This window comes from Punctularia strigosozonata (assembly GCF_000264995.1).
Source record: "Punctularia strigosozonata HHB-11173 SS5 unplaced genomic scaffold PUNSTscaffold_12, whole genome shotgun sequence".
Classification (NCBI taxonomy): domain Eukaryota; kingdom Fungi; phylum Basidiomycota; class Agaricomycetes; order Corticiales; family Punctulariaceae; genus Punctularia; species Punctularia strigosozonata.
Genome location: NW_006767444.1, coordinates 626401 through 649646, shown reverse-complemented (window position 1 = coordinate 649646; position 23246 = coordinate 626401). Strand labels below are relative to the sequence as shown.

The 23246-nt window shown below is 53.0% G+C and overlaps 5 protein-coding genes across 5 annotated transcripts; 4 read left to right on the top strand and 1 right to left on the bottom strand.

Moving 5' to 3' along the window:
• Window positions 1-217: 217 nt before the first annotated feature.
• PUNSTDRAFT_106862 (leucyl-tRNA synthetase) lies at window positions 218-7889 on the top strand. Its single transcript, XM_007386964.1, has 26 exons — window positions 218-530; window positions 607-759; window positions 824-1126; window positions 1179-1457; window positions 1516-2112; window positions 2167-2636; window positions 2689-2888; window positions 2940-3424; window positions 3474-3583; window positions 3641-4196; window positions 4256-4730; window positions 4790-4836; window positions 4901-4983; window positions 5045-5136; window positions 5198-5253; window positions 5314-5337; window positions 5395-5555; window positions 5612-5796; window positions 5855-6154; window positions 6206-6296; window positions 6356-6663; window positions 6714-7017; window positions 7071-7494; window positions 7553-7596; window positions 7653-7727; window positions 7783-7889. Exons 2-11 carry the CDS (start codon window positions 733-735, stop codon window positions 4487-4489), a joined length of 3261 nt encoding a protein of 1086 aa, XP_007387026.1. The 5' UTR covers window positions 218-530; window positions 607-732; the 3' UTR covers window positions 4490-4730; window positions 4790-4836; window positions 4901-4983; window positions 5045-5136; window positions 5198-5253; window positions 5314-5337; window positions 5395-5555; window positions 5612-5796; window positions 5855-6154; window positions 6206-6296; window positions 6356-6663; window positions 6714-7017; window positions 7071-7494; window positions 7553-7596; window positions 7653-7727; window positions 7783-7889.
• A 1265-nt stretch (window positions 7890-9154) lies between these two features.
• Window positions 9155-13564, bottom strand: PUNSTDRAFT_145742 (uncharacterized protein; the record flags this gene model as incomplete). Its single annotated transcript, XM_007386963.1, has 25 exons — window positions 13530-13564; window positions 13339-13459; window positions 13253-13279; window positions 13067-13201; window positions 12966-13010; window positions 12674-12917; window positions 12495-12622; window positions 12208-12442; window positions 11960-12156; window positions 11815-11905; window positions 11436-11758; window positions 11336-11377; window positions 11060-11199; window positions 10883-11007; window positions 10740-10816; window positions 10573-10684; window positions 10475-10519; window positions 10306-10422; window positions 10240-10251; window positions 10106-10186; window positions 9965-10055; window positions 9810-9912; window positions 9598-9751; window positions 9235-9548; window positions 9155-9184 (listed from the first exon to the last, which is right to left on the bottom strand). The coding sequence occupies exons 2-25, from the start codon at window positions 13357-13359 to the stop codon at window positions 9155-9157; spliced, it is 2889 nt and encodes a 962-aa protein (XP_007387025.1). The 5' UTR covers window positions 13360-13459; window positions 13530-13564.
• Window positions 13565-13745: 181 nt separating this feature from the next.
• On the top strand, window positions 13746-14285 carry PUNSTDRAFT_122244 (uncharacterized protein). The gene is made up of 2 exons (XM_007386962.1): window positions 13746-14049; window positions 14103-14285. Exons 1-2 carry the CDS (start codon window positions 13915-13917, stop codon window positions 14181-14183), a joined length of 216 nt encoding a protein of 71 aa, XP_007387024.1. The 5' UTR covers window positions 13746-13914; the 3' UTR covers window positions 14184-14285.
• A 3212-nt stretch (window positions 14286-17497) lies between these two features.
• Window positions 17498-18578, top strand: PUNSTDRAFT_54697 (SFT2-domain-containing protein). Its single transcript, XM_007386961.1, has 6 exons — window positions 17498-17820; window positions 17891-18001; window positions 18058-18084; window positions 18146-18263; window positions 18322-18363; window positions 18419-18578. The coding sequence occupies exons 1-6, from the start codon at window positions 17597-17599 to the stop codon at window positions 18527-18529; spliced, it is 633 nt and encodes a 210-aa protein (XP_007387023.1). The 5' UTR covers window positions 17498-17596; the 3' UTR covers window positions 18530-18578.
• Window positions 18579-18751: 173 nt separating this feature from the next.
• On the top strand, window positions 18752-22281 carry PUNSTDRAFT_122242 (Noc2-domain-containing protein; the record flags this gene model as incomplete). Its single annotated transcript, XM_007386960.1, has 13 exons — window positions 18752-19066; window positions 19120-19207; window positions 19272-19513; window positions 19573-19678; window positions 19735-19825; window positions 19884-20070; window positions 20133-20246; window positions 20299-20487; window positions 20553-20722; window positions 20780-21395; window positions 21464-22007; window positions 22059-22203; window positions 22255-22281. 11 exons carry the CDS (start codon window positions 18752-18754, stop codon window positions 21497-21499), a joined length of 2154 nt encoding a protein of 717 aa, XP_007387022.1. The 3' UTR covers window positions 21500-22007; window positions 22059-22203; window positions 22255-22281.
• Between the last annotated feature and the right edge of the window lie 965 nt (window positions 22282-23246).

The following is a 23246-nucleotide window of genomic DNA, read 5'->3' as shown; positions in this document are numbered from 1 at the left end:
CGAGACATACTGGAAGCGCTCCTACAATATGCGCTTCAAAAGGAGAAGGATGCCATTGACCTTGCCCGGGAACAAGGGATTGAACTCGTGTTCGAGGGGGACGACGAATACGAGGAAGAGTAATGCTGATTCCTAGCAAGGGTCGTTTATGGGCCGTCAGCTTTTGACATCGCTTACTAGAGCTGAAGCTGCTATCATATTACTGCTCGATCTTGCGACACGTACTCTCTCAACGGCTCGTGCTTGCAGCTGACTCGGAGATCCACTCGCGCTGAGCATTGAAGAGCATCATGTGATCATTGAAAAAATACCGCGTCGCGTGTGTCGCGCCCCGAGATCCAGGTCGACTCTGCAAGCTGCAGGAAACACTACTGTCCCCCCGAGCGCGAGGACCTGCAGACCGAGTCAGGACCCTCTTGCAGCTTGGCCTTGAGCACTGGTGACTCTTGTATATCCTTCCTTGTTTTCCACTCCGCGGTCGGTGCAGGGTGTTAAAGAGTCATCGAGTCCCAACTACTGAAGCCGTAGGGGTGAGCTGTGCTTGATGCCATTACCAATACGCAGAAATAATTTCTCATACAATACCCTTCGGGTCGTTGATCATAGCTTTACGGTGCAGTTGAGGAGGCAACTCGAGATCGATAGTGACTCGTCTATCTGATTCAAGAAGCCACCATTCTTTCCCTCATCGGTGTTTTCAAGCGCCCCTGTAATATAATCCGTAACCGCAGAATGGCCAGCACCATCGAGCTCGGGCAGGTGCGTCGTCACGCTCGTCGCGTCCCCGATCCATCATATCTTATTCGGATATCCCGATTCCCAGACGGCCAAGCGCGACTTCATCATCGGCCTCGAGAAAAAGTATCAGCAACGATGGGCGGAAGAGCGCGTCTTCGAGGTCGACCCACCGACTCCTGAAGAGACCGCTCAGCTGTCCCCCACCGAAATACGAGAAAAGTTCCCCAAGTGGTTCGGCAACTTCCCCTACCCGTACATGAACGGATCCCTTCACCTCGGCCATGCCTTCACCATCTCCAAGATCGAGTTCTCTGCCGGATTCGAGCGGATGTTGGGCAAGCGCGCGCTGTTCCCTCATGGTTTCCACTGCACGGGAATGCCGATCAAGGTGCGTGTGCTGCGCTGTCGACTGATAACGGTACCCTGATCCTCGCTCTTAGGCGGCTTCCGACAAGATCATTCGCGAGATGGAGATGTTTGGCGAAGATTTCGAAAAGTTTGCGCCAGAAGCGGAACCCGAAGCGCCCACCGCCTCGTCGCAGGCTGGTCCTGGAGAGTCCAAGCCCGTTGACAAAGCTAAGAAGGGGAAGGTTGCGGCGAAGGCTACCGGACACACGTACCAGTTCCAGATCATGGAGGCCATCGGTGTACCGCGCCAGGAAATCAAGAAGTTCGCAGACCCTTACTATTGGCTGACTTACTTCCCACCCATCGCGAAGGTGAGCTTCCTCTCGCTGTGTTCTCCGACTTCTCTCTGCTCAACGAGGAACGGAACAGGAAGACCACGCCGCTTTTGGGTCTCGAATCGACTGGCGAAGATCGTTCATCACGACAGACGTGAACCCCTACTACGACTCGTTCGTGAGGTGGCAGATGAACAAACTGCACAAGATGGGCAAGATCAAGTTTGGGGAACGATACACTATCTACAGCCCGAAGGACGGTCAGCCATGCATGGACCACGACCGGTCGGACGGCGAGGGCGTCGGTCCGCAGGAGTACACCGCGATCAAGATGGAGGTCGTAGACTGGAGTCCGGCCGCGAAAGCCGACATCGAGGGCAAGGTCGGCGGACGGAAGGTGTACTTGGTGGCGGCGACTCTGCGGCCCGAGACAATGTATGGTCAGACGAACTGCTTCGTCGGCACGGCCATCAAGTACGGGGTGTTCGCCGCGAACGACAAGGAGGCGTACGTGACCACCTACCGAGCGGCGAGGAACATGGCCTTCCAGGGCGTCTTCTCGCAGAATGGCAAGGTCGAGCAGCTGCTGGAGATCGACGGTGCCAAGATTGTCGGCACCAAGATCAAGGCGCCTTTCGCCGTACACCCCGAGGTTTACGTCTTGCCCATGGAGAATGTCCTCCCGACCAAGGTGCGGCTAATATCCAATAAATCTGTCATAAAAACACTTCTGAAGTTCTCGTAGGGCACCGGTGTCGTGACCTCCGTCCCTTCGGACTCGCCTGATGACTATGCGACCCTGATGGACCTCCGCAAGAAGGCTGAATTCTACAAAATTGATCCTTCATGGGCAGCGATCGACCCAGTGCCCGTGCTTTCCACGCCGACGTATGGTGAACTCACTGCGCCAGCGCTGGTGAAGCAGCTGAAGATTCAATCCCAGAAGGACGTCAAGCAGCTAGCTGAAGCCAAGGAGATCGCGTACAAGGAGGGCTTCTACAGCGGAACGATGCTCGTAGGAGAGTTCAAGGGCCTTTCCGTTCAGGACGCCAAGCCGAAGGTGCGGGAGAGCATGATCGCCCAGGGACTCGCGTTTGCGTACGCGGAGCCCGAGGGTTTGGTCATTTCCCGAAGTGCAGACGAGTGTGTTGTCGCCCTAATGGACCAGTGGTATCTGGATTATGGAGAGACCGAATGGCGGAAGCAAGCCGAGAAGTAGGTCCCAAGGATCGCGCTTAAGCGTCTTACTGATCGATCTCTGTTAAAGGTTGGTTGCTCGTATGGAGCTGTACAACAACGAGACGAGGAACGCGTTCGAGGGTATACTGGCATGGCTGAACCAATGGGCATGCGCTCGCACCTACGGACTTGGTTCCAAGCTACCCTGGGATCCCCAGTTCTTGGTGGAGTCTTTGAGCGACTCAACCATCTACATGTCCTACTACACGGTCGCTCATCTTTTGCAAGGTTCGTGATCGAGCCGACCGGGAATACCTGTGCTCACTACTTCCATCACAGGCGGTGTGATTGACGGTAGCAAGCCGGGACCGTTGGGTGTCACTGCAGATCAAATGACGGACGAAGTTTGGGAGTACATTTTCGCTAAGGGCCCCTGGCCAGAATCCGCTCCCCTGCCCAAAGAGAAGGCGGACCGCATGAAATACGAGTTCGAGTACTTTTATCCCTTCGAGATCCGCTCGTCCGGCAAGGACCTCATCGGCAACCACTTGACTTTCGCCGTCTACTGCCACGCCGCGATCTTCCCGGAGGAGTACTGGCCGCGGAGCATGCGGGCGAACGGCCACTTGATGCTCAACGGCAAGAAGATGAGCAAGAGCACGGGCAACTCGTTGACCATGCGCGAGTCCGTCGAGAAATTCGGTGCGGATGCAACGAGGTTGTCGTTGGCCGACGCTGGCGATGGTATCGAGGATGCCAACTTCGAGGAGAAGACCGCGAACGCGAACATCCTGCGTCTGCATACGCTCATCAACTGGTGTGAGGTGAGTACGATCCCAGGATCCGTCATACAGCCGGTTCAACCCCTTCTAGGAGATCCTCCAGGACAAGTCTCTTCGCAGTGGACCGCGGAACTACCACGATTGCGTCTTTGAGGAAGAAGTCAAGGATTTGATCAACATCACCAAGGAACACTACGCCGAGTATGCTAAGCTACCCCTTCTAGGCTTATTCCCGCTTACAAATATATCGCTTCATAGGATGCACTACAAGGATGCGGTCAAGTATGGCTTCTACGAACTCCAATCGGCTCGCGACTGGTACCGAGAAGTTACTGCCGACGTTGGCATGCATGCGGAGCTCGTGGAGTACTGGGTTCGCAGTGCCGCCCTGCTCATCGCGCCCGTCGCACCGCACTTCGCCGAGCACATATGGAGCACGGTCTTGAAGGAGCCCAAGTCGGTGCAGTTCGCGCTTTGGCCGACTCCATCCACGGACGTGGAGCGCAGCGTCGTCGAGGCTGGCGCCTACATGCGTGGCACCGTCAAGATGGTCCGCGACGCGGAGCTGAACGTGCTGAAGAAAATGAACAAGGCGAAGGGCGGGCCGCCACCTTTCGACCCGAAGAAGCCGCGGTCCGTGCGGGTGTACGTCGCGTCGTCATTCCCCGAATGGCAGGAACAGTGCGTGCAGGCCATCAAGGATGCCTACGCGCCGGAGGCGGATAAGGTGGACGACGCCAAAGTTCGGGAGATCTTGACCAAGCAAGGTCTCATCAAGAACAAGATGGCGATGCCGTTCGTTCAAGCATTTAAGGTACGGTCCTGAGACCCTTCAGGAACGGAGTCCTCGCTCATAGATCTACGTTTCCGCAGAAACGTATGGCTCAGTTGGGTGCTAAGACCGCCTTCCAGCGCTCGCTTCTGTTCTCGGAGATCGAAGTGCTGAAGGAGATCCTGCCGTATCTGAAGAAGTCGCTCAATCTGGTGGACGTAGAGGTGCTGTCGGTGGAAGAGGCCCTTCAACACGCTGGGGAACCTGGCTTCAACAGAGCTATCATCGAGGCCTCTGAGCCCGGCGCACCGGCTTTTGAGTTCCGCAATGTGTAGAATTGTGCAATAGATTATCGCAATAGCTCCATGTACGCTTGGTTGGGCATTAGTTTAGGGGCTTCGATGACGTTTGATGTAAACGCGCGAACACTGCCATCTATACGTTCAAGACCACCCCGTCTCATACCTTTCCTTGACCTTGATCGCGACTCCATCACCCATCATTCTCTTCGTGTATTACATCCTCAACCTCAGCGCTCCTTGAACCATGACCGACACGCCCCACGAAGAGGCCGAAGCAAGTCTCCTGTTCTGTGCGGCGTCGCGCGCATGTAATTCTGATACCCTCTCTGGCAGGCTGTTCCGCCCGCGCAGCGCAGCAGCTGGACCTCGTTCCTCAAATCGTACGTCCGGATCGGCTTCATTATCATCGACCAACGAACATTCGCGTGTTGACGGTGCCCATAGAATCGCGTCCTTCTCCGGAGACCTCTCGTCCTTGACCGCCCCGCCCTTCATCCTCTCCCCCGTTTCGTTGACCGAGTTCCCAGGTATTGGTTACTGTTAGCTTCATCGCTCCTATTACTTATGGTCATTTTCTCTTCTCTACAGCCTACTGGTGTGAACGCCCCGAGCTGTTTTCAGCCATTGCCGATGGAAAGAATGGTGAAGAACGGGCTATCGCGGTCCTGCGGTGGTTCATCGTGCGTAGAGATTGCATCAGTAGCGTTGTGTGCGCTCCCGGTCTGACATGCCACCTAATAGTCAACGCTGAAGGGACAATACACGTCCAGGAACGAGTCCATGGGGTCGGAAAAGAAGTCCGTGTCATTGTCCCGCGCCCTTCCGAACTTTCCGCTGATCTTCATGCCCCCGTCTAGACCGCTCAACCCTGTCCTTGGAGAGTGAGTTTGATTGATGATCGTCCCCACTGAGTTGGCTCACGCGCGTCGCCCTTGAAGGTTGTTCTACGGATATTGGCCGGACAAGCACGGCCGGGGTCAGACAAATTTGGTCGTTGAGCAGGTGTCACACCATCCGCCTATCACGGCCTACTACATCGAGAACCCCAGCAAGGGCATCTCACTCCAGGGCCACAGTGCACAGAAGACCAGCTTCTCTGGTCCGTGACATACTCCCCCACGCAAACGAACCAATCCTGACCTCACATGCTTGCAGGAGGCAACATCATCGTGAGGCAGGTCGGACATGCTGTGTTGACTCTGAACCTACCCGACGGAAACAAGGAGGAGTACCTCATCACCCTGCCGAAGCTTCGAATCGAAGGTCTATGGTACGGCTCGCCTTACATCGAACTCGCCGAAACGTCGTACATTTCCGGTTCGAATGGATGGTTAACGACCGTACGTCGCTGTCGTGTTCGCTCAGCATCTTCGCCTCCTCTGAACCCCATTCCGATAGATCGAGTACAAGGGCAAGGGTTACTTCTCTGGCAAATCACACACGTTCAAGGCGGTTATGACTCCTGGCTTCGGTGCCGGCTCGCCCACGCACACTTTTGAGGGCCAATGGCACACCAACTCGAAGAACGTCAAGACCGGGGAGACTTTCCACGACGTGAGCGCGCCCAAAGAGGAGGTCACTGTCGCGCCGGTGGATAAGATGGACGACTTTGAGAGCCGAAAGCTCTGGGGCAAAGTTGCGAAGGGTATTCGCGAGGGTGATTACGAAACTGCTAGCAAGGAGAAGAGTAAGATTGAGGTCAGTCGTCCAGTCATATGCCGCAGATGCACAACTGACAATCCTCTCAAGAATGATCAACGACAGCGGAGGAAGGATGAAGCTGCAGGCGGCACCACGTGGCCCTTGAAGCACTTCCTGCACGTCGAGAGCGACCCGACGTGTGAGTTTCTCTCACTTAAGGCAAGGATATGATTCTGACCGTTTTCATGTTACCAAAAGACGCCGTCTTGGGCCGGTACTTCAAGGCTACACCTGCAACTGAAGACGTTTATACCTATCGGAACAACGGGCCTGCGATGCCACCCGCCTGAGTATGGCCTAATGCATTTTTACCGACTATTGTACATTGCTACGCGGGGGCACGCCTTCTATGTGACAGTAGCTGATGCAGCATGTACACACCGAGGAAATTATCAATATCGTTGGATGAATACGAAGCCGTGAAAACTTCCGTGTAGAGGAGCTCCCTATGGTGTCGCATTTAGTTACCTGCGTGTCGCTCCAGTATGTCGTAGTGTCCTGGTCTAGTCGGACGTTAGGCGATTTCTGTTCACGGTAAGAATTCGAGACCAACCTATACAGGAGAATCAATGGCTCCATCTCTCCGTCTTCGGCGTAAACGAAATCTACGAAATCCGCAACCTGACTGCGACCGTCCAGATATACGACGGATACGTTGGCCTTCATGGCGCGCGAGAGTGCCGTAACTTGAACGTGATCCGCCTCCCGCCCGCATGCTTCGACAAAGTTTTCACAGAAGGGAACGACGCCCATGGGCTCTTGCGTCTCAGGATGGAAGATGAATGGCTCGTATGCTTCCGGATCGAGACGCATGTGCGCTGACGTCAAAAATCTGAGATACACAACCACCGAGTTTGAGACTGCGCATGCTGGATGAGTCAAATGCCTGACGATGAATGTGCAGCGGACGAACCTTCCGGTGACTGGAAGGCTTCCAAGAGCGTTTCGTCAGTGAGTACCGAGCCCCCAGGACTTGGCTGAACGATCTGTTGAATAAGTGACGCGAAGACGTCGTAGAAATCCTCAAAGACCATCCGCTGAAAGCCGGCAGTCTCCAGCAGAGGGAGGGTGCTCTCCAGATGGGACACCGCGCTCGCGACAGCCAGTTCACCATCTGGAGAATGGAGGAGTCGTTGGATGTACGCGAACGCCCAGGAGCGGTAGAAGCAGTCTCCGTCGCCGCGCGTTCGTCGCACTCCTTTGAATCCCTTCTTGACGAGACCATCAATTTGAACGACGAACAGCCCGTTTCCGGCTTCGTACTCTTCTCGGAGCACCGAGATGTCCATGATTTTGTCAATCAGGGGTCTCTCAGGGACTGCGTCTTTCATCAAAGCCTTACGAATCAGTATCAGTGTCTAACGAACGACTCGGATGCAATCAGATTCAACGGACATCATTCAGCTCATGGAGCTCGGCCGGTGTCAAGTTCGCATATTCTACGAGACACATAACGGTAAGCCGATTATCGCCTAGGAACCCGATTGTTACTTGCCTGGATTCGTGATTCCTGCTGGGGTTGACAATGAGCTCTCCGTCAAGGAAGGAAGCTCGCCGCCACCTAATCTTGCTGGTACATGGCGTCCCGTTCAAATTCTGCCGGCAAAGCCTGTGAAGGGACCTACGCGCGTGGGGTGGCCCGTCTGTGTTGGACATCGTCTTGAAGGGTGTATATAGTCCGGATTCAAGAAGCTGATATTATGATCACGATGCTAGTGAAGCTCAAGTACAAAGCTGAAGTGCCTTTGGGTCCCCATTCACTGCATAATCTACCGAGTTATCTATCATTATTGGTATTCTATCCCTTGACGAATAAAGCGGGGACGTCAGACCAGGACCGGTGCGAACCCCACCAGAGCTCCGATCCCTCAAAGAGGCGATTTCGGCCATTTTCGGGGTTCCGGTGAAGGTCCCAAGAGGCCGAATTTCGGGGATTTGACATCAGACATGGCCCCGAATTGACGATTTTCGGGGCAAAAATGGGATCGGAGCTCTCCGAGACGCTTCACAGCACACCGTCGCCTGAATACACTTCAGTGTACCTAATTGTGCACCAGAGGACTCCTTGTCGTCTCAATCGAGTCCAGATCCCGACTATGCTCACATTCCCGTCTCCGTCTCCGTGCTCGATTTTCCATGTTCCCGCCATTCTCATTGCTTTCTCCCATTGTTTGCCTGTTCCGGGACTTCACAGCTCTCATAAATTCTTCCGTTTTCTTTATTAGCACATCCTGGACGGAGCGGACAAGATCCTTGTACGTGCGCCAAGCACTTGAAGCCTGCCTGATTCTGCCTGGAGGTGGAGAGAATGGTGGTGGAAGCAATTCGGGACACGGCGAGCTCGGAAAGTATAGTGAGTAAATGAGGGCAGTGGGGACTCAAATTCGCGCAAGTGTGTAGCACATGCCAAACAGAATATAATTTGCTGAATGGATGCTCAGCCAGTGTGTCTCGTAGCCTAATGGTTGTCACGGCTGGCCTCCAATTTCAGGGATCTTGGATCGAACCCCGCTGGAATCTGTCCCTTTTCGGAGCAGACCTGGATGTAACATTTTGCCCTCTACCCCCATGTTTTCGGGGTTTTGGTATCGGAGCTCGCGCCCGTAAACGGGCGTTTTTCGGGGATTTTGGTGGCTGTGTGGATCGGAGCTCTGGCGGTATTCGCACCGGTCCTGTCAGACCTCCCAGAGAACTGCATCTATCACGTGCCTATAGATGATCTCTTTTGGACCATGGTCGGACCAGGGTCGAAATGGTCGATCGTGTGTGTTGTCCACGGAGGAGAATTGCGATCCATAGCGACATCAGTGACCTGACGACTGGGCTATGCTCTTTTTTGCGTGATCATCAAGGCGAGCTAACAGCGCTTCCTGTTCAGTTGCTGGCATGCGTGCGCTGGATCCCAGGTGAGCTGAAGAATTCCACAAGATGCACGCCACGGCTTACAATTCTTGGGCGAATGTGGCTGAGTCTACGGCATCATTGATGAAACCTAGCTCAATCAGAGCTATCTGGCGGTTTGCAAGCCTAAACACGTTGTTATTTCCCCGCGTATTCGCGAGACGAACCAGAAATACCTTGATCGCGGACTCATAGGTGGTCGGTGATGGCGACGGCGAGGTGGCCATTCCGGTTCTTGCGCGCTCTCTGGTTTGTCCTTGCGAGCGCGGCTCGTCCTTGCCTTCGCCTTCAAGGTCTATCGCGGACATGTAGTCGATCAGCTCTTCGTCAAATCTGTGAAGCGCAAATCCTCCAACCTTGGTCGCCAGAGCCGCTCTCTGTTGCTCGAATGGATTTGTCTTCAGAAGGTCTTCATTAGCATGAGCATATTGAATGCCAGCAGCTTTCAGCGCCTTCTCAGTCACTTCATGGGCCTCCCGAGCTTTTACGCCTACATGTGACGGTCCAAAGATGCTCGTTAGAAGGCTGAAACGACGCACTGTCATCGAAGAGCAAAGCGCCCAGGCCATTCATCTCGGGTTCCTGTTTGGTTCCTTCCTTCTCTGCATCGTACACCCAGGCATCTTTGCCTCTCTTCTTCGCCTCTGCATGCGCAAGGGCCCAATCAAACGAGGACAGATGAGCATCCTCAATCTTCAATTATAGTCAAATCAGCGAGCAAGCACCGATGCCAAGGACCCTCAGTTCGTACAGCCTTTTTTGTCGCCAGTGTATCTTCGTGTAAGGTAAATATGTTTTTGATGCCGAAAAGTTCACCTTTCCTCGTAGGGTCGCCCTGTATGCCCTCGAAGTATCTACCTCAGAGTCAATCACTGGACACGATAGCAAGTCGGTCGAAAATAGTACCTCGTCTGAATGCTAGCCTCGTAGCCTATCCGCATCTGTTGTTGCTTGTATAGCTGCCTGGCGTATATCAACTCCTCAAGAGAACCGGCACCTATACGCACTTGTCAGTTGCGGTTACTTGCTAAGCTGTATATGACATACCGAGTAGCCGATAAACATACACGTCTCGGGTTTGTCCAAAACGGTAGGCTCTGTCCATGGCTTGCAGATCGTGGGCGGGATCTTCACAAACTATTAACACCGCGATCTCGAGAGTGGATACTTGGATGACGCACTCCAATTGGGATCTGCACGATCTTGCATTCAATCCGCTGTGGGGTGCTGGATGATGGGCGACGTACCAAATATAACCACTTTGTTAGCGGCCGTCAGATTCAGCCCCGTCCCTCCAGCCAAGGTTGAGATCAAGAAAATCCGGATCTCGGGATCGTTGTTGAATCTATCAATTAGCGGCATACCTAAGAACTAAGATTTCAGATAGCGTCGTTCGGACATGACGGGTCTACGAACGGTCGTGCTGCGGAGTAGAGCCATCCAAACGGACAAATTGACTGTCTGTAGGCATATAAGTATTGTATATATGGCGCTGTATGTTCGTCTTAACTCACGTTGCCGGCCAAGATGGTAATCAAGAATCTCAAGTAGTTTAACTGATTTGGTGAAAATCAAGACTTTGATGGTAGGGTCCTCCCGCCACTCCGCCAGAAGCGATTCCAGTATCTAGTAGCAAGAATGAGTTCGGTGCAAGATGTCGTAGCAGTTGCCTCCCACACACCAGCCATTTGCCACAGAAGTCGGGGACGAACATGGACTCTCCATAGGTCGGCGGAGAGGGCCCGAAGGCAACGCGAGCTAGTTGACGATTGCGTTCAACCTACCGTCCATCAGTGCCACAAGTAAAACAGTTTAGGTTCTGACTCGCCTGTTCGGCGGTATCTCCCGGCCCAGGAAGTAGCAGGGACAAATGGTTCGACGCCTTGAGCAGGGCCGACATGTACTGGAAGAGGATCTTTTTGTCCCATGGTTTGCAACAGTCTTTTCGTCTGCACTCTCCTGATTAAGTGTAATCACCTTGCGCCAAGGGCTCCTGCTCACTTTGCTCGTGAGCCGCATTCGCAAAGATCGTCTTTCATAAGCATGTCTTGAACAGCAGGAACTGCGAGTATCCTCTTGTACACGAGAATTTGTTTCCTGGTGAGCGGGCAGAAAACGACCTTGTCGATCTTTTTCGGTAACTGTCCGACAGGAGGTGTGAGCAACAGTGATTAGCAATGGATATTATTGAAGAAGGCTTGCCTGATCCTTGATTATGTCTTTCGTCCTGTGGGCGGATGATTCTGTGATGCCAATCAGATTATGATGAACCCGTACCTGCGCTTGAAATATTTTGGAAGCAGTTTGTCTTTCAAGATGCTGGCAACGATCTGACAGAACGTCAGCATGTATACTCACGGACGGACAAATCGCTCACATTTGCTCGTGCTCGTTCTTCCTCGGAACATGCCTTGCTTTGTCCGCGTGTCAAAGGTCCGGTGACGTAAAACTGCCATTGTGCTGGGGTCCCGACTCGTCCGGGATTCGTCCAATCGAGAATAGTGTGCAGCTCGCCATAGTTGTTCTGGATCGCAGTTCCAGTCAGTCCGATCCGTTGTTGGCACTTGAATTGATTGTATGCATGGGCGGTCTTCGATCGCGGGTTCTTGAGAGTGTGGACCTCATCAACTATTACTACTGACCACGCGAGATCATCTAGCAATGATATATCCTGTCTTGCGAGATCAAACGAGGTAATTACTGCGGTCCAACATCAGCGATGTTTCAAAAAGCTCATCACTGGGCAATGGACTTACCAACATCTAATCGTCCCATCTTGAAATCCCTGAGTACATCTTTCCGGTCGCTCGGTTTCCCTGTATAAACTCCAACCTCAAAGAAACCCCACTGATGAACTCCCCTTTAGTTATGATTGCAATCGACTGCAGGAGACGAACACACAGTTTCGAATTCCCGCTCCCAGTTGTAGACCACGGTACTGGGTGCGATGATCAGACACGTTGGCCACTTGACATTGGCGGGTGGAAGTTTCTTTCGCTTTTGCCAATCTTCACTGTCCTGTAAATGTGACACGTATCTTCGTCTCCGGTCTAGATCGCGGATATCGCCGCTTTTCCTCATGATGGCGGATAGGAATGCTACATTCCTACACATTGAGTACGGGATCCTTCATGAAAAGCGTAACTGACATATTATCTGAACCGTTTTCCCTAAACCCATATCATCGCCCAGTAGAGCGCCCAAGCCTTGTGAATATTGTGTCCAGAGAAAACGGATTCCTTCTCGCTGATAGTCGCGGAGAAAGGTGTTGATATAACGAGGGACGCTGATGTGTCGTTTGGCGTCAAGAACCAGTGGGCCGAGCAGCGGTTGTTCCCGAGTACGGTGAAAAGCTGGTCGTGTTGAATCGGCGGATTGGATAATCTAGGCATCATTGCAGCTCAGCGTGTCGGCGTACGGTGCAGACAATCCTTACGAGGCTCTCGGATTCGGATTCGGATTCGGTTACAGACCCCTCGCTTTGAACTTCGATTGTCTTGGCACGTTTCACGGTATGATGAGGTGGCTCTTCACATTCGGACTCGGATTCGGTCACGGACTCTTCTGCGGCCAACGATTAGCGCTACGGATACAAATCACCCTCGCAAAACTCACCATCATTCTCCGGTCTGGCGCGCTTGCCTAAGACATTTATTGCTTGAGCTCTCACATCAGTTTTAAGGACCGTCGCAAGTCCTGTTGTAGATTCTGCCTCCGACTCCGACTCTGAAAGATGGTCAATACTGCTTTGTGCATCCTGTGTGTTGCTCGCCTGTGACGGAGTCTTCGATTTCCTCCGAATCTTCTTCGTGGTCTGATTCAGGCACGTCTGAACCTGAGTATACCCCGTACTCGTCGCCTATCGATGGTCAATGTTGTTAATCGCTTACTGTGAACTGAAACTTACCAAATATATCCCGCAATGGGTCGTTCGGCCGTCGTCCAGTGCTACCTTAGCGCAATGATATTTATATCAGATTATTTTTCAGAATTTCGAGCTTCACCTACCTGTAACCCTGCTGCGTTTCCCTCGAGGAGAAGCACGGGTACGGTCACTGTGAGCGCGTTTTCGTGTGGGCGCACGACGACGCTTCGGCTCGTATACATATTCGCCAGGGGTAAAGTCAGGATCAAATTCTGCATCTGTTTCCAGGAGTCAATTGGGTACAGACTGGCGTGACTCCGTTGTCGAACCTGATGATTCCTGTGGCGACGTCGGTACTTCGGACGGAAAACCGAGGATGTCAGCAGGCACGCAGTCTGATTTTTTTTTCTCTTACCGTGAGGATTACCCGGTACATTCGAGTGTGCTTTCGCACCGCTCGCGCGAGCTGGAAGCATAGCGTCCCCGTCCAATCCCAGAAAGCTTCGGTTTTAGGGTCACCTCGGGACGCCAACGATCTAGCGCAACGCAAGCAACATCAGATCATCTATTGTGTGTACCAGTACGGAAATGGGTGAGTTAGCGTACCTTGAGGTTGCTATCGAACCAGTCGAGCCTTCAAAAGGTCTGACAGTGACAGGGGCCAGGGTAAGAACGGGCGAACTCTTCAAGTCGCGTTAAGGACGCGTTGACTCACGTGCAACCGCGTGACTTGGACGCGTTTTCGCAGAGATTCGGTGCCGAGAGCCGCCACCGGCGCCAGTGTAGTCCCAGTCAGACTCTCGATGCGCAGTGAAGACAATCGTTCTAAGTAGCACCAGTGCGAGGACACGAACCATCACCGACGACGACTGAATATCCTTGTCACGCTGTATGCCACTGAACCTATTGAGCCGGACAAACACGACAGCCCCGGCAAGTAATTAAGACTACGTCCGTCGGTACAAGTAATCGACGCGATGCCGCTTTGCGCATGTCTTGTCATCCCTGGGATACCGGCGCAGCAGACGGCGACCGATGTGCACAGACGAAACTTGGAGCGATAAGGCTCGCCCAACGCTGTCCATGCTTCACGCAACTCCTACATGAACGTCAAGATGCAACCATGGTCAGCTGCTTTGATTCGCTCCACCAGGACCCGCAGTTGCTAATTTGACCCAGAGCGTCGTTTGTACATGCCTATCGCGTCTTCCGTCTCCCGGAAATACACAAGCTTCTCACTGCGCTCTATTTCGGACTTGATGGCTCGTCAACCCCCTGCTGACTACTCGCGAGGTGACTGGCGGAGTCAGTTCCGCCCACAGTATATAACCTACGTGCGGTGGGACATGTAGCCAACAGCACTCGGATCCTTCAACATGCGCTTACTTGTGCTTACCCTCGCCGCACTGTCTCTGTCGGTTCTCGCACAGAACTGCTTGTTTGATATCCCCGCCAGCGTGTGTCCACTCACAGACGTCGCTTCCCGCAGCTTAGTACTTACCCGCCGTCGTAGGAGTGCATCAGTGCCTGCAAGGAGTGCTGTCTAGAATTCCCAGACGATGAGGAATGCACAAGTGGAAGCTGCCTCATCGACTGCGGTAGGCGTTGCTTGACTTATGCACTCGTCGTATACGGTGTTCATTTACAGTACAGAGAAGCTTTGAGCCTGCTGTCATTCGATACAGAGATTAGATATCATGTCAATATCCATCCACATCTGATCAATAGGGGGGCTCAGAGTTGGGATTCTGGCAAGGATTCAAGGGCGGATTCAAGAGTCGATTCTGGACACCGATTCTGGGTGGATTGGTGAAGCGGCTCTGGAGTCGCTTCACTCGATTCGACCAGAGTCCGATTCAGCTTCATCGCGTCGCTGCCTCGGAGTCCGAAACCACTGACGCGTCACGAGGTTTTCCAGGGTCTTCCACCCCCTCGTTCAGGCAATCCTCAACCTGTGTTTTACTCCTGTATATATATGTACTCGCGCAGAGGCTGTCACCAGGACCCTCGACATACCATTGTATCAGCAGTTTATGGGCAGAAGTAGATTGCATTTGGTAGTTCCGCATAGCAACACTCCTGACGCCTATTTAAGCCAATAAATATTTCACTCTTCTGGCTGCAAATAAACCTCGGACATACATTGTCGGACTCGAGCTTAAAACAAAGAAACTCTGTCATTCACGTTATAACTCGACCTTCGCATTCAATTCCAGAGTTTTCGCCACCTCGGATGAGCTGCCGCTATGCCGAGCCCGTCGTTAAAACTCAGATGGGCATGCCGCAGTGTCGGCAGGATATTACGTCGTGCACAGAATCGGGCCAGAATCAGTGGTAGAAGCGGGGGGTTCAGAGTTGAAGGTGAGGAGAATCGGATTATGACCGTCGTAGCGACGGCAAAATCGACATAGAATCGACACAGAATCTGGGGCAGAATCGGCGCAGAATCGCCAACTCTGAACCCCCCTAATGGATGCCGATAGTCCTAAGCAGCTGATTCGAAGGCGACGTCGACACTCAGATGTTGACGTTCAACGTGAACAATGGACCATATTATGACAGCAGCGTCCGGTTTGTCCCTGAGAGCGATATCAGAGCCACGAGGATCACTCATACGTACGCTGATAACCGTTAGGAACTGACTGTTCGGAACAGTGGCGTATCCCTTTCAGGCCTACCTCATCCCGATGTTGACTCTCGCTACATCAAGCATCTGTCCAAGACGGATTCAAGTTCACCACGTCACTTCCGTCACATGTGCGGGGCAGGAACGCGGATCGACATTAGTCTTGGCGGTACCTACGACACGGATATAGGGCTTCATTTGGAGTTCCGAGTGAGTATAAATATTCCCCGTGAAAACGAGTGGAAACATCCAAGGCGGATTCGTCGTCTGCGAGCCTGTGTCTCGACCAAAATGCGTTTCCTCATCCTCGTAATCGCGGCGCTATCATCTTCGGTACTGGCACAGCACTGTAATTTCCTGCTCAGCAATGCGAATGTCCGTAAACGCACACTTTCGAATCCTACCATGCTGATTATTTCCACGACAGTCATGCGTTACCGCATGCAGATCTTGTTGCGTGGAATATCCTGACGACGACGAATGTACTTCCCATTCATGTGTAGCGGACTGCAGTACGTATACCTGGCTGATGTGGTCTGCAGTCACTGATAAGACACAGGGAGGCTGTGATGCACGCGAGACGAATCCGAGTATGGGATGCATCTCAAAGTACAGTCCATGCTATGCTCGACTACTTGATGACACGTTGTCGACAAATATCGGTGTATAAAGCAGCGATGTAAAACGCACCAGCAGTAAGCTGCCGACGCGACGAAAGAGGTCATATTCCTGTCACGTAATTTCGGCGATTCGAGTAGAGGATGAACGACACAATAATAATACAATGACGATACAGGACCGTTACGTGATGCCACTCTCAACATAAGCGTTGAGTTGCGATACAATGCGCAGTCGGCCTCTCTATGGCTCCACGTTCAGGTCGCGTGCAGCTGTAACACTTAGGGCCAGAAGATACGTCGTTATTGGAAGCACTACACCACAGTGTGAGCAGGCTCGGTGACAGGGAGAGGATGACTACCTTGGGCCATATTCAACAAATCATCGACTTCGAGGGGAAGGCGCGGGCTGCTGGTATACCCGAAAGCAGAAGCCCGGTCTTGTTAGCTCCGAAATGTCTTTCTTCTCAGGGTGATTCATACATAGTAGATCGTTGGTGTTGCGTGTTCGAGTCTGAAACAAAGGCGTCCATTTACTTGGTCGGTTAAGGGACAAGCTGAGCACAACATCGGAGCATGAATAAGGTAAATCAAAGCCGCATTTAAATCAAGTGCGGTTATATGCACAAGTCAGTTATATCCTACGAGTTGGGCTTATCAGGGTGCTCAATTACCTTGGCTGATGCTAATGACTGCATCTTCAGTAAGATTTGATCCGGAGCCCAGCGAACCCGGGGTAGCATTTGAGACGTTCAACGGCTTGCGAGTGTTTGCACAAGGGGCAAGCCATAATAGCTGTTTCATCTGCATCATCCGCAGTAAGGAGGTTACGTTGGCCGGATACGTGGCGGAGTCGGCGATAAGGCTCAGGACCGCGCGGTTTAAAGAATACCACAGCGATAGAATGGTCCGGAAGCTTGTCCAAGATCCGATGTGCGTCAAGTAAAACGCCTGTCAAGGGACGCTTCACGGCCTGGTTCAGCCCATCTGTCGACCACAGCGTGCTTCTGAACTACAGGAAAACGGGGATAGTCGACCAGATGTGGCATCCGGCCACTGAATGAATAGGTAAGGTCGCTTGCTATAGAATCCAACTCACAAGCCGTCCCCAGTTAATGAGCATGATTGAAAGCGGAACATCGAGTGAAAACGAGATAAGCAAAACGGATGTGCTTGGTGCCGTATTTTTTTGGTATGAGAAGCTACCAGATCACAAACCAGTAAGCGTTTCGAAATGCAGCATTGAGTTGTGCATATGTGTTGGTTGAGAGCAAGTTCAAGGGGGCGTTAAGAAGCGTATTCTCACGGTCAGAACTGTGCGCCGTAGGGTACTCGCGCGCAGCACACCGTACCGTATTACTCTAACTCCTTTGCTCGCTCACCCCAATACCTGGCCTGACAGACTTTGCGTTCCGCCCTCGGCATACGCGATGGCACCGAACAACAACTCGGCGGAGCAAAACTTTCGCTCCAACCTCTCGCAATTCCGCTGGGCCACGGGAAACACCGACGACTCCCAAGCTCAACAACAGAGCGGTCCTTTCGCGAGGTTCTACAACTCGGTCTCGACGGGAGTCGGCGGTTACATACCGCTGAGGAGTAGCGAGAGGAGTAACGAAGAGGAGGCTTACTTCGCGCTATCCAGATGGGAAAGGTGCGTGTTCTGTTGCTAACGTCATCGGTCTCAGCTCGTCCATCGAATGCTGAAGTCCAGCCTATGTCAGGTTACTCGGCTTCGGAGCCTGTCTGCTAGGAGCTGCAGTATGCTTCTTCGTGGCGTTCTTGACACTACCAATGCTGGCCATACGTCCGGCCAAGTTCGCGCTGGCGTTCAGGCACGTTCCCGTTGGCCTTGACAGTTGCAAGAGACTAACCATGGATGCATGACCAGCTTGGGGAGCTTGCTCGTGATGTTTGGGTGTGTTGATTTCCCTCTATTTCCCGCCGATATTGTTCTTAGTGCTACTCAACCTTCCCAGCTTCTCGGTCCTCATCGGCCCCATAAATCACATCAAACATCTTATCTCGAAAGAGCGGTTACCCTTCACGGTGGCCTACTTCTCAAGTCTTGCTCTTACTATATACTTCTCCGTGGGGGTGAGAGTCTTGACACCGAAACACTCGCTCTGACCGACGATTCTGACCGTTAACTCAGGTTCACTCATACCTTGGCGCTCTCTTATGTGGGATTGTCCAGGTATGCATGTTACCATTCTGTCCGTCGTTTGTGCTGTCCTTCATGCGACTTACAGGTGGTAGCTCTCGTTTCATATGTGCTCGCGTACTTCCCGGGCGGTATACAGACACTCCGATTCGGGGCGTCGATGGCGTTCAGAGGGGCTGGCAGTTTATTGCCTATATGAGTGTCTGTACCGCGTTCCATGTAACATTAATACCCAGTATACATTCTCCCGTGGGTTTCCGAGGCCTCACATTGCTTCGTCGTTCGCACTTGCGATCGTGGTCGCAACATGAACGGCTCGCCCGACGCTGAGGCGGCGTTGGAGGATTTGCCGAAATGGATGTGGCTGTGTCGAAAGTCTCTTTTCCTCTTCCCTGCTTTGCCTTCGAACCGATCTTTCGCTATGGGCAAGAAAGCAAATAAGGCTACTCGCAAGTTTGCTGCTAGCGGACAGCTGAAGAAAACCATTGACGCGAGGAGGAAGCACCAGCAAATTAAGCGTAAAGCGGACGCTCGGCTGAACAGGAAACATGCTGGGAAGGCACCGGGGAAGGGCAAAGGCAAAGAGAGGGAGACGAGCGAAGCTGAGTCGGGTCTCGAGGATGACGCTCAGGAAGATGAAGAGGACGTGAAGGCTGGGAAGCAGAGAAGGGGGGAGGGTAAGAAGATGACTGTCGATGATTTCCTGGGCGGGGAGTTCATGCAAGATGACGACGATGTAAGAGTCTCGTGGCTCGCATATGGGACATGGTTTACTGGGTATCAACATAGGACGAGATGGACAGTGAAGCGGACGAAGGTTCCGGAGCTGAAGACGTGGACAGCAACCAGTCTTTCTCAGACGTCGACGATCTTGATGGTGAGCCCGCGATATACGTCCTGCGTGCTCGAATCAGTACTTGACAGATGTCCGACTGATCCAGATGACGGAGATGACCACATACAGGAGCTTGCAAAGCTCGCTGACAAGGACCCGGAGTTCTACAAATATCTTCAAGAGAACGATCCGGAGCTCTTGCGATTCACGGCCGGCGAAGCGGATGACGGTGACGAAGACGCGGATATGGACGATGCGGAAGAGGGCGCGGAGGAGGAGGCAGAGGAGGTGAAGGCACCGGTCCTCACTAAGGAAGTGTTGAAGGGATGGCAGAAAGCGATGCTTCAGGTTCGTCTTGGTCAAGGCTTCCGCGTTCTAGTGACTTATATTCAGCGCCCTCTGTATAGCAAAGATCGCTGCGCGCTCTCCGAAAGCTCCTGGTTGCGTTTAGGGCAGCCACGCACATGAACGAGGAAGATCAGGTCCTTGCTTGGAATATCGACAGCCCAAGTGGTACGCGAACTCAGGCTCACATCTTGTGGCACGACTATACTCATACTGTCCTCCAGTTTACAACAAACTTGTGACCACCGCATTCCGTTATACACCTGTCGTTTTAGAACATCATATGCCTTATAGGACACTTCCCAACGGAAAATAGTGCGCTTTCATCTTGGTTTATTCGCTTTCGCCACGTTTACCGATGACGCTCACATAGCAAACCTCCAACGCAGGCTCACAAGTTCATCACCTTGAACAAGCTTGTTCTCTCGTACTTCCACAATGTCATACACATTGTCGACCAACTCACCGATCCCGAGATGGTCGAGCTGGCCGTGTCGGAGAGTGCGAAACTCCTTCCATACGTCGTGGGCAGCCGGAAGGCCGTGAAGACTTACCTCAAAGTACGCGTGAAACTGCTCTGTCGCAACCTCGCTAAAGCGCGAATCATTGATATCTGAACCAGATGTGCTTGGGTCTTTGGTCGAGTGCGCAAGATCAAGTGAGAATAGCGGCATACCTCGCGATGCGTCGTTTGATCTCTTCGACGGACGACTCCATAATGGATCTCGTCCTGAAGGTACTTTCCTCATGTCCGACCCTCCATAACGAAGCTCATACTGCTGATCCAGGGCGTGTACCTCACCCTGGTCAGGGCGTCAAAGACAACGACGCCGCATACTCTCCCTTCCATCAACCTGATGAAAAACTCAGCTTCTGACTTGTATTGCGTCGATCATGCGACAGCATACCAGCATGCGTTCGGCTATATTCGACAACTGGCCGTACATCTTAGGAATAGTATGAAGACTAAGACAAAAGTAAAACCGAAATCTTTCACCTCCACCAAAACCGTGGATGCTGACACGATGGTTTGGACGTATAGGAATCTTACAAGCTGGTGTACAACTGGCAATATGTGCACTCTGTGGACTTCTGGTGTCTTGTGCTTGCTCGGGCTTGCGATAAACAAGCAACAGACCAACGGGGCGGGGAAGAGAGCCAGCTACAAGCGCTCATCTATCCGCTCGTCCAGGTGACTGTCGGTGCGATCAAGTTCGTCGTTTCCACTCCTATAGTCTCTTGGGGCGTACCTCATATTCGTTCCTACAGGCTCGTATCCGCTCCACGATCGTTCCCGTTCCACTTACATCTCTCGCGTTCGTTGCTTCACTTGACGCAACACACGCATACCTACGTCCCAATGTCTCCTTATCTTCTTCCCATTATCACTTCCGCTCTCTCGGCCCAGGCCAAAAAGGCGGCCACACTAAAGCCCCTTGACATGGAGACTCATATCCGCGCGCCGCAGCAGTACGTCAAGACTCGCGTCTACGCCGAGGAGTTGGTGGAAGACGCTACGTTCATCCTCGCGGAATGGCTTGCCAGCCGACCTGTACAGGGCAGCATCGCTTTCCCCGAAATTGCCGTGCCCATTACGATTGTTCTGCGTAAAGCTCTTAAGAGTGCGACAAAATCCAAACAGTCCGGCGGGGGAAAGGGCAAGCCGTCTGGAAAGGAAGCATCGTTCGTTAAAGGGCTCGTCGACCGCATCGAGGAGAGCGCAAAATGGGTCGAGCAACAGCGGAAAAGCGTCGAGTTCGCGCCAAAACAAACCTCTCAGGTCCAGGAGTGGGAGCGTGCCGTCAAGGTGGAGGAAAGCCCGCTCGGCAAATATGTCAAGGTGCAGAGAAAGGCACGGGAAAAGCGACGGCAACTCATGGACAAGGTAACGAACCTCGCTCGTCCGGATGTGGATGCTGTTAACTAATGCGCGAGTTTTTTCCTTTCTTACAGGCCAGAGAAGGGGAAGACGAGATACTGGACGAGTGAGTTTAGTTCTCCCGACCCTGAACGGCGAGGTGCATTTCGCACGGCGCACATGCATGCTGTTGCGCCGGAAGAATCACAATATCCCAGGGTGACCAAGGACGGGTGGCACGGTGGCCGTGTGGCTTGACTTCCGTGATGACGGAGAATCGACGACGCATGGCTTGCGTCGCACCGGCGGCGGTTAGGAGTCTTCCGCGTTCCGCACTTCGTAACACGTGTACCGTAAGAGTGCAGGACCGATGGCGCGATGTACCATAGTAGGCAGTTATGATCTTTGCCGTTGGAGCGGTCCACGGTAGCGAGCGATGGGAAGCGCGCGAATAAGACCCCTTTTTGATCGGCAAGCGGGTGGGGACACGACGACAATTCCGCGTCATCACCATACACCGAAGAAGATTTTCCACCATGGGCGAGCGATCCCGCGAGCACTCTTGTCGTAGCCCTCGATCAGTCTGTCGTAGTAGAGGGGCATCCCCGCTGGCTTCAGCGTCTTCGGAGTGAGCGGGTACTGTAGCGAGCTGTGAGCGTGCGGCCATGGCCGACCAACGCACGAACCTACTTTCTTCTGGAACGCATTGTTTGCGAGAGCGCGTGCAGCATCCACGGCTTCCGGTGTCAGACTCGGATGGTTCGAGAGCGAATTCAGGAATGTCTTCACTTGAAGGTTAGGCCGGAATGGATCCGCTGGCCAACCTGCCGCAATACTTTTGCTGCGTTCAGCGAAGTACAATTACGAGCTCGCCGGTCTTGCTCACCTCCGCAAAGCCTGCTGAGTGCTCCGCGCGGCCATTGGTAGAAAATGGACCACGGAAACGGTCAGGGGGGTTAAACTGCAGGAAGTATCATGCAGGAAGCGATGATGGCGGGGAACTCGGGCCAACGCGTCTGTCACGCGGTCTCGGAGGTCACAACAAAACGTCACTTTCTTGTTCGCGTCCTCAATATTCTTCGGTCGATTTCGGTGGACTCGTGCTGCACTTTGAGGAGAAGGCTCGTGGCTAGCCGAGTAGCGAGCGTATCTCGAATGTCTACGCGACATGTATTGCTTGGTGAGGCTGCGTGATGTTGCATCCACCCTCTCAAGAACACCGTGCGATGGCATTTACATCAAGAAGGTTCGTTCTTCTGCCTGCGCCTCGGTCTGGGTCCTAGGATTATTTTCATCTGAAGGAACCTGATCCACAGGCATCCGCTGGACGTGCCGTCAGTGGGTACACGGCAACAATCGCTCTTGGACCTTCAGCTGAGACGGATATATGGGTTCTGTTACCGACCGCACGACATCCTTCCGTGTTATCCGTCCCTATCTGCCAGTTCCATGGGCAACTCGCTGGCCAGAGCCGTCATGCCGTCACGCTGCGGCCTCAGATGGGCATTTCGAACTACGTTCGATCCTTCCCAAGGTTTTCTCCACTTACCCGCTGTTTGCCACTCGGCACGCGTCAAGTAGGGAAGCGCAGCTGACCCTCCCAGGGCCATTGGCTAAGAAGAATGTACAAGCTCCTCTGTTTAGCTCATGGGAGCTCAGTGACTCGCGGTCATGACATTAATGGACCCCTTCACCGGCCTTAGAAACTATTTTTCTCCGGTGAACCAGCTAGCCGTCGAGGTCGATTATTCTGGGCCGGCTGCTGGATCTAGTTACACTGAATCAGCCACAATTCTTACTCTGGCTTGCCATTCAGCCACCATCTGACCGTGACGGCACGGCGATTGCCCTGAGTGAAGTTCGGGCTACGGACAGGGC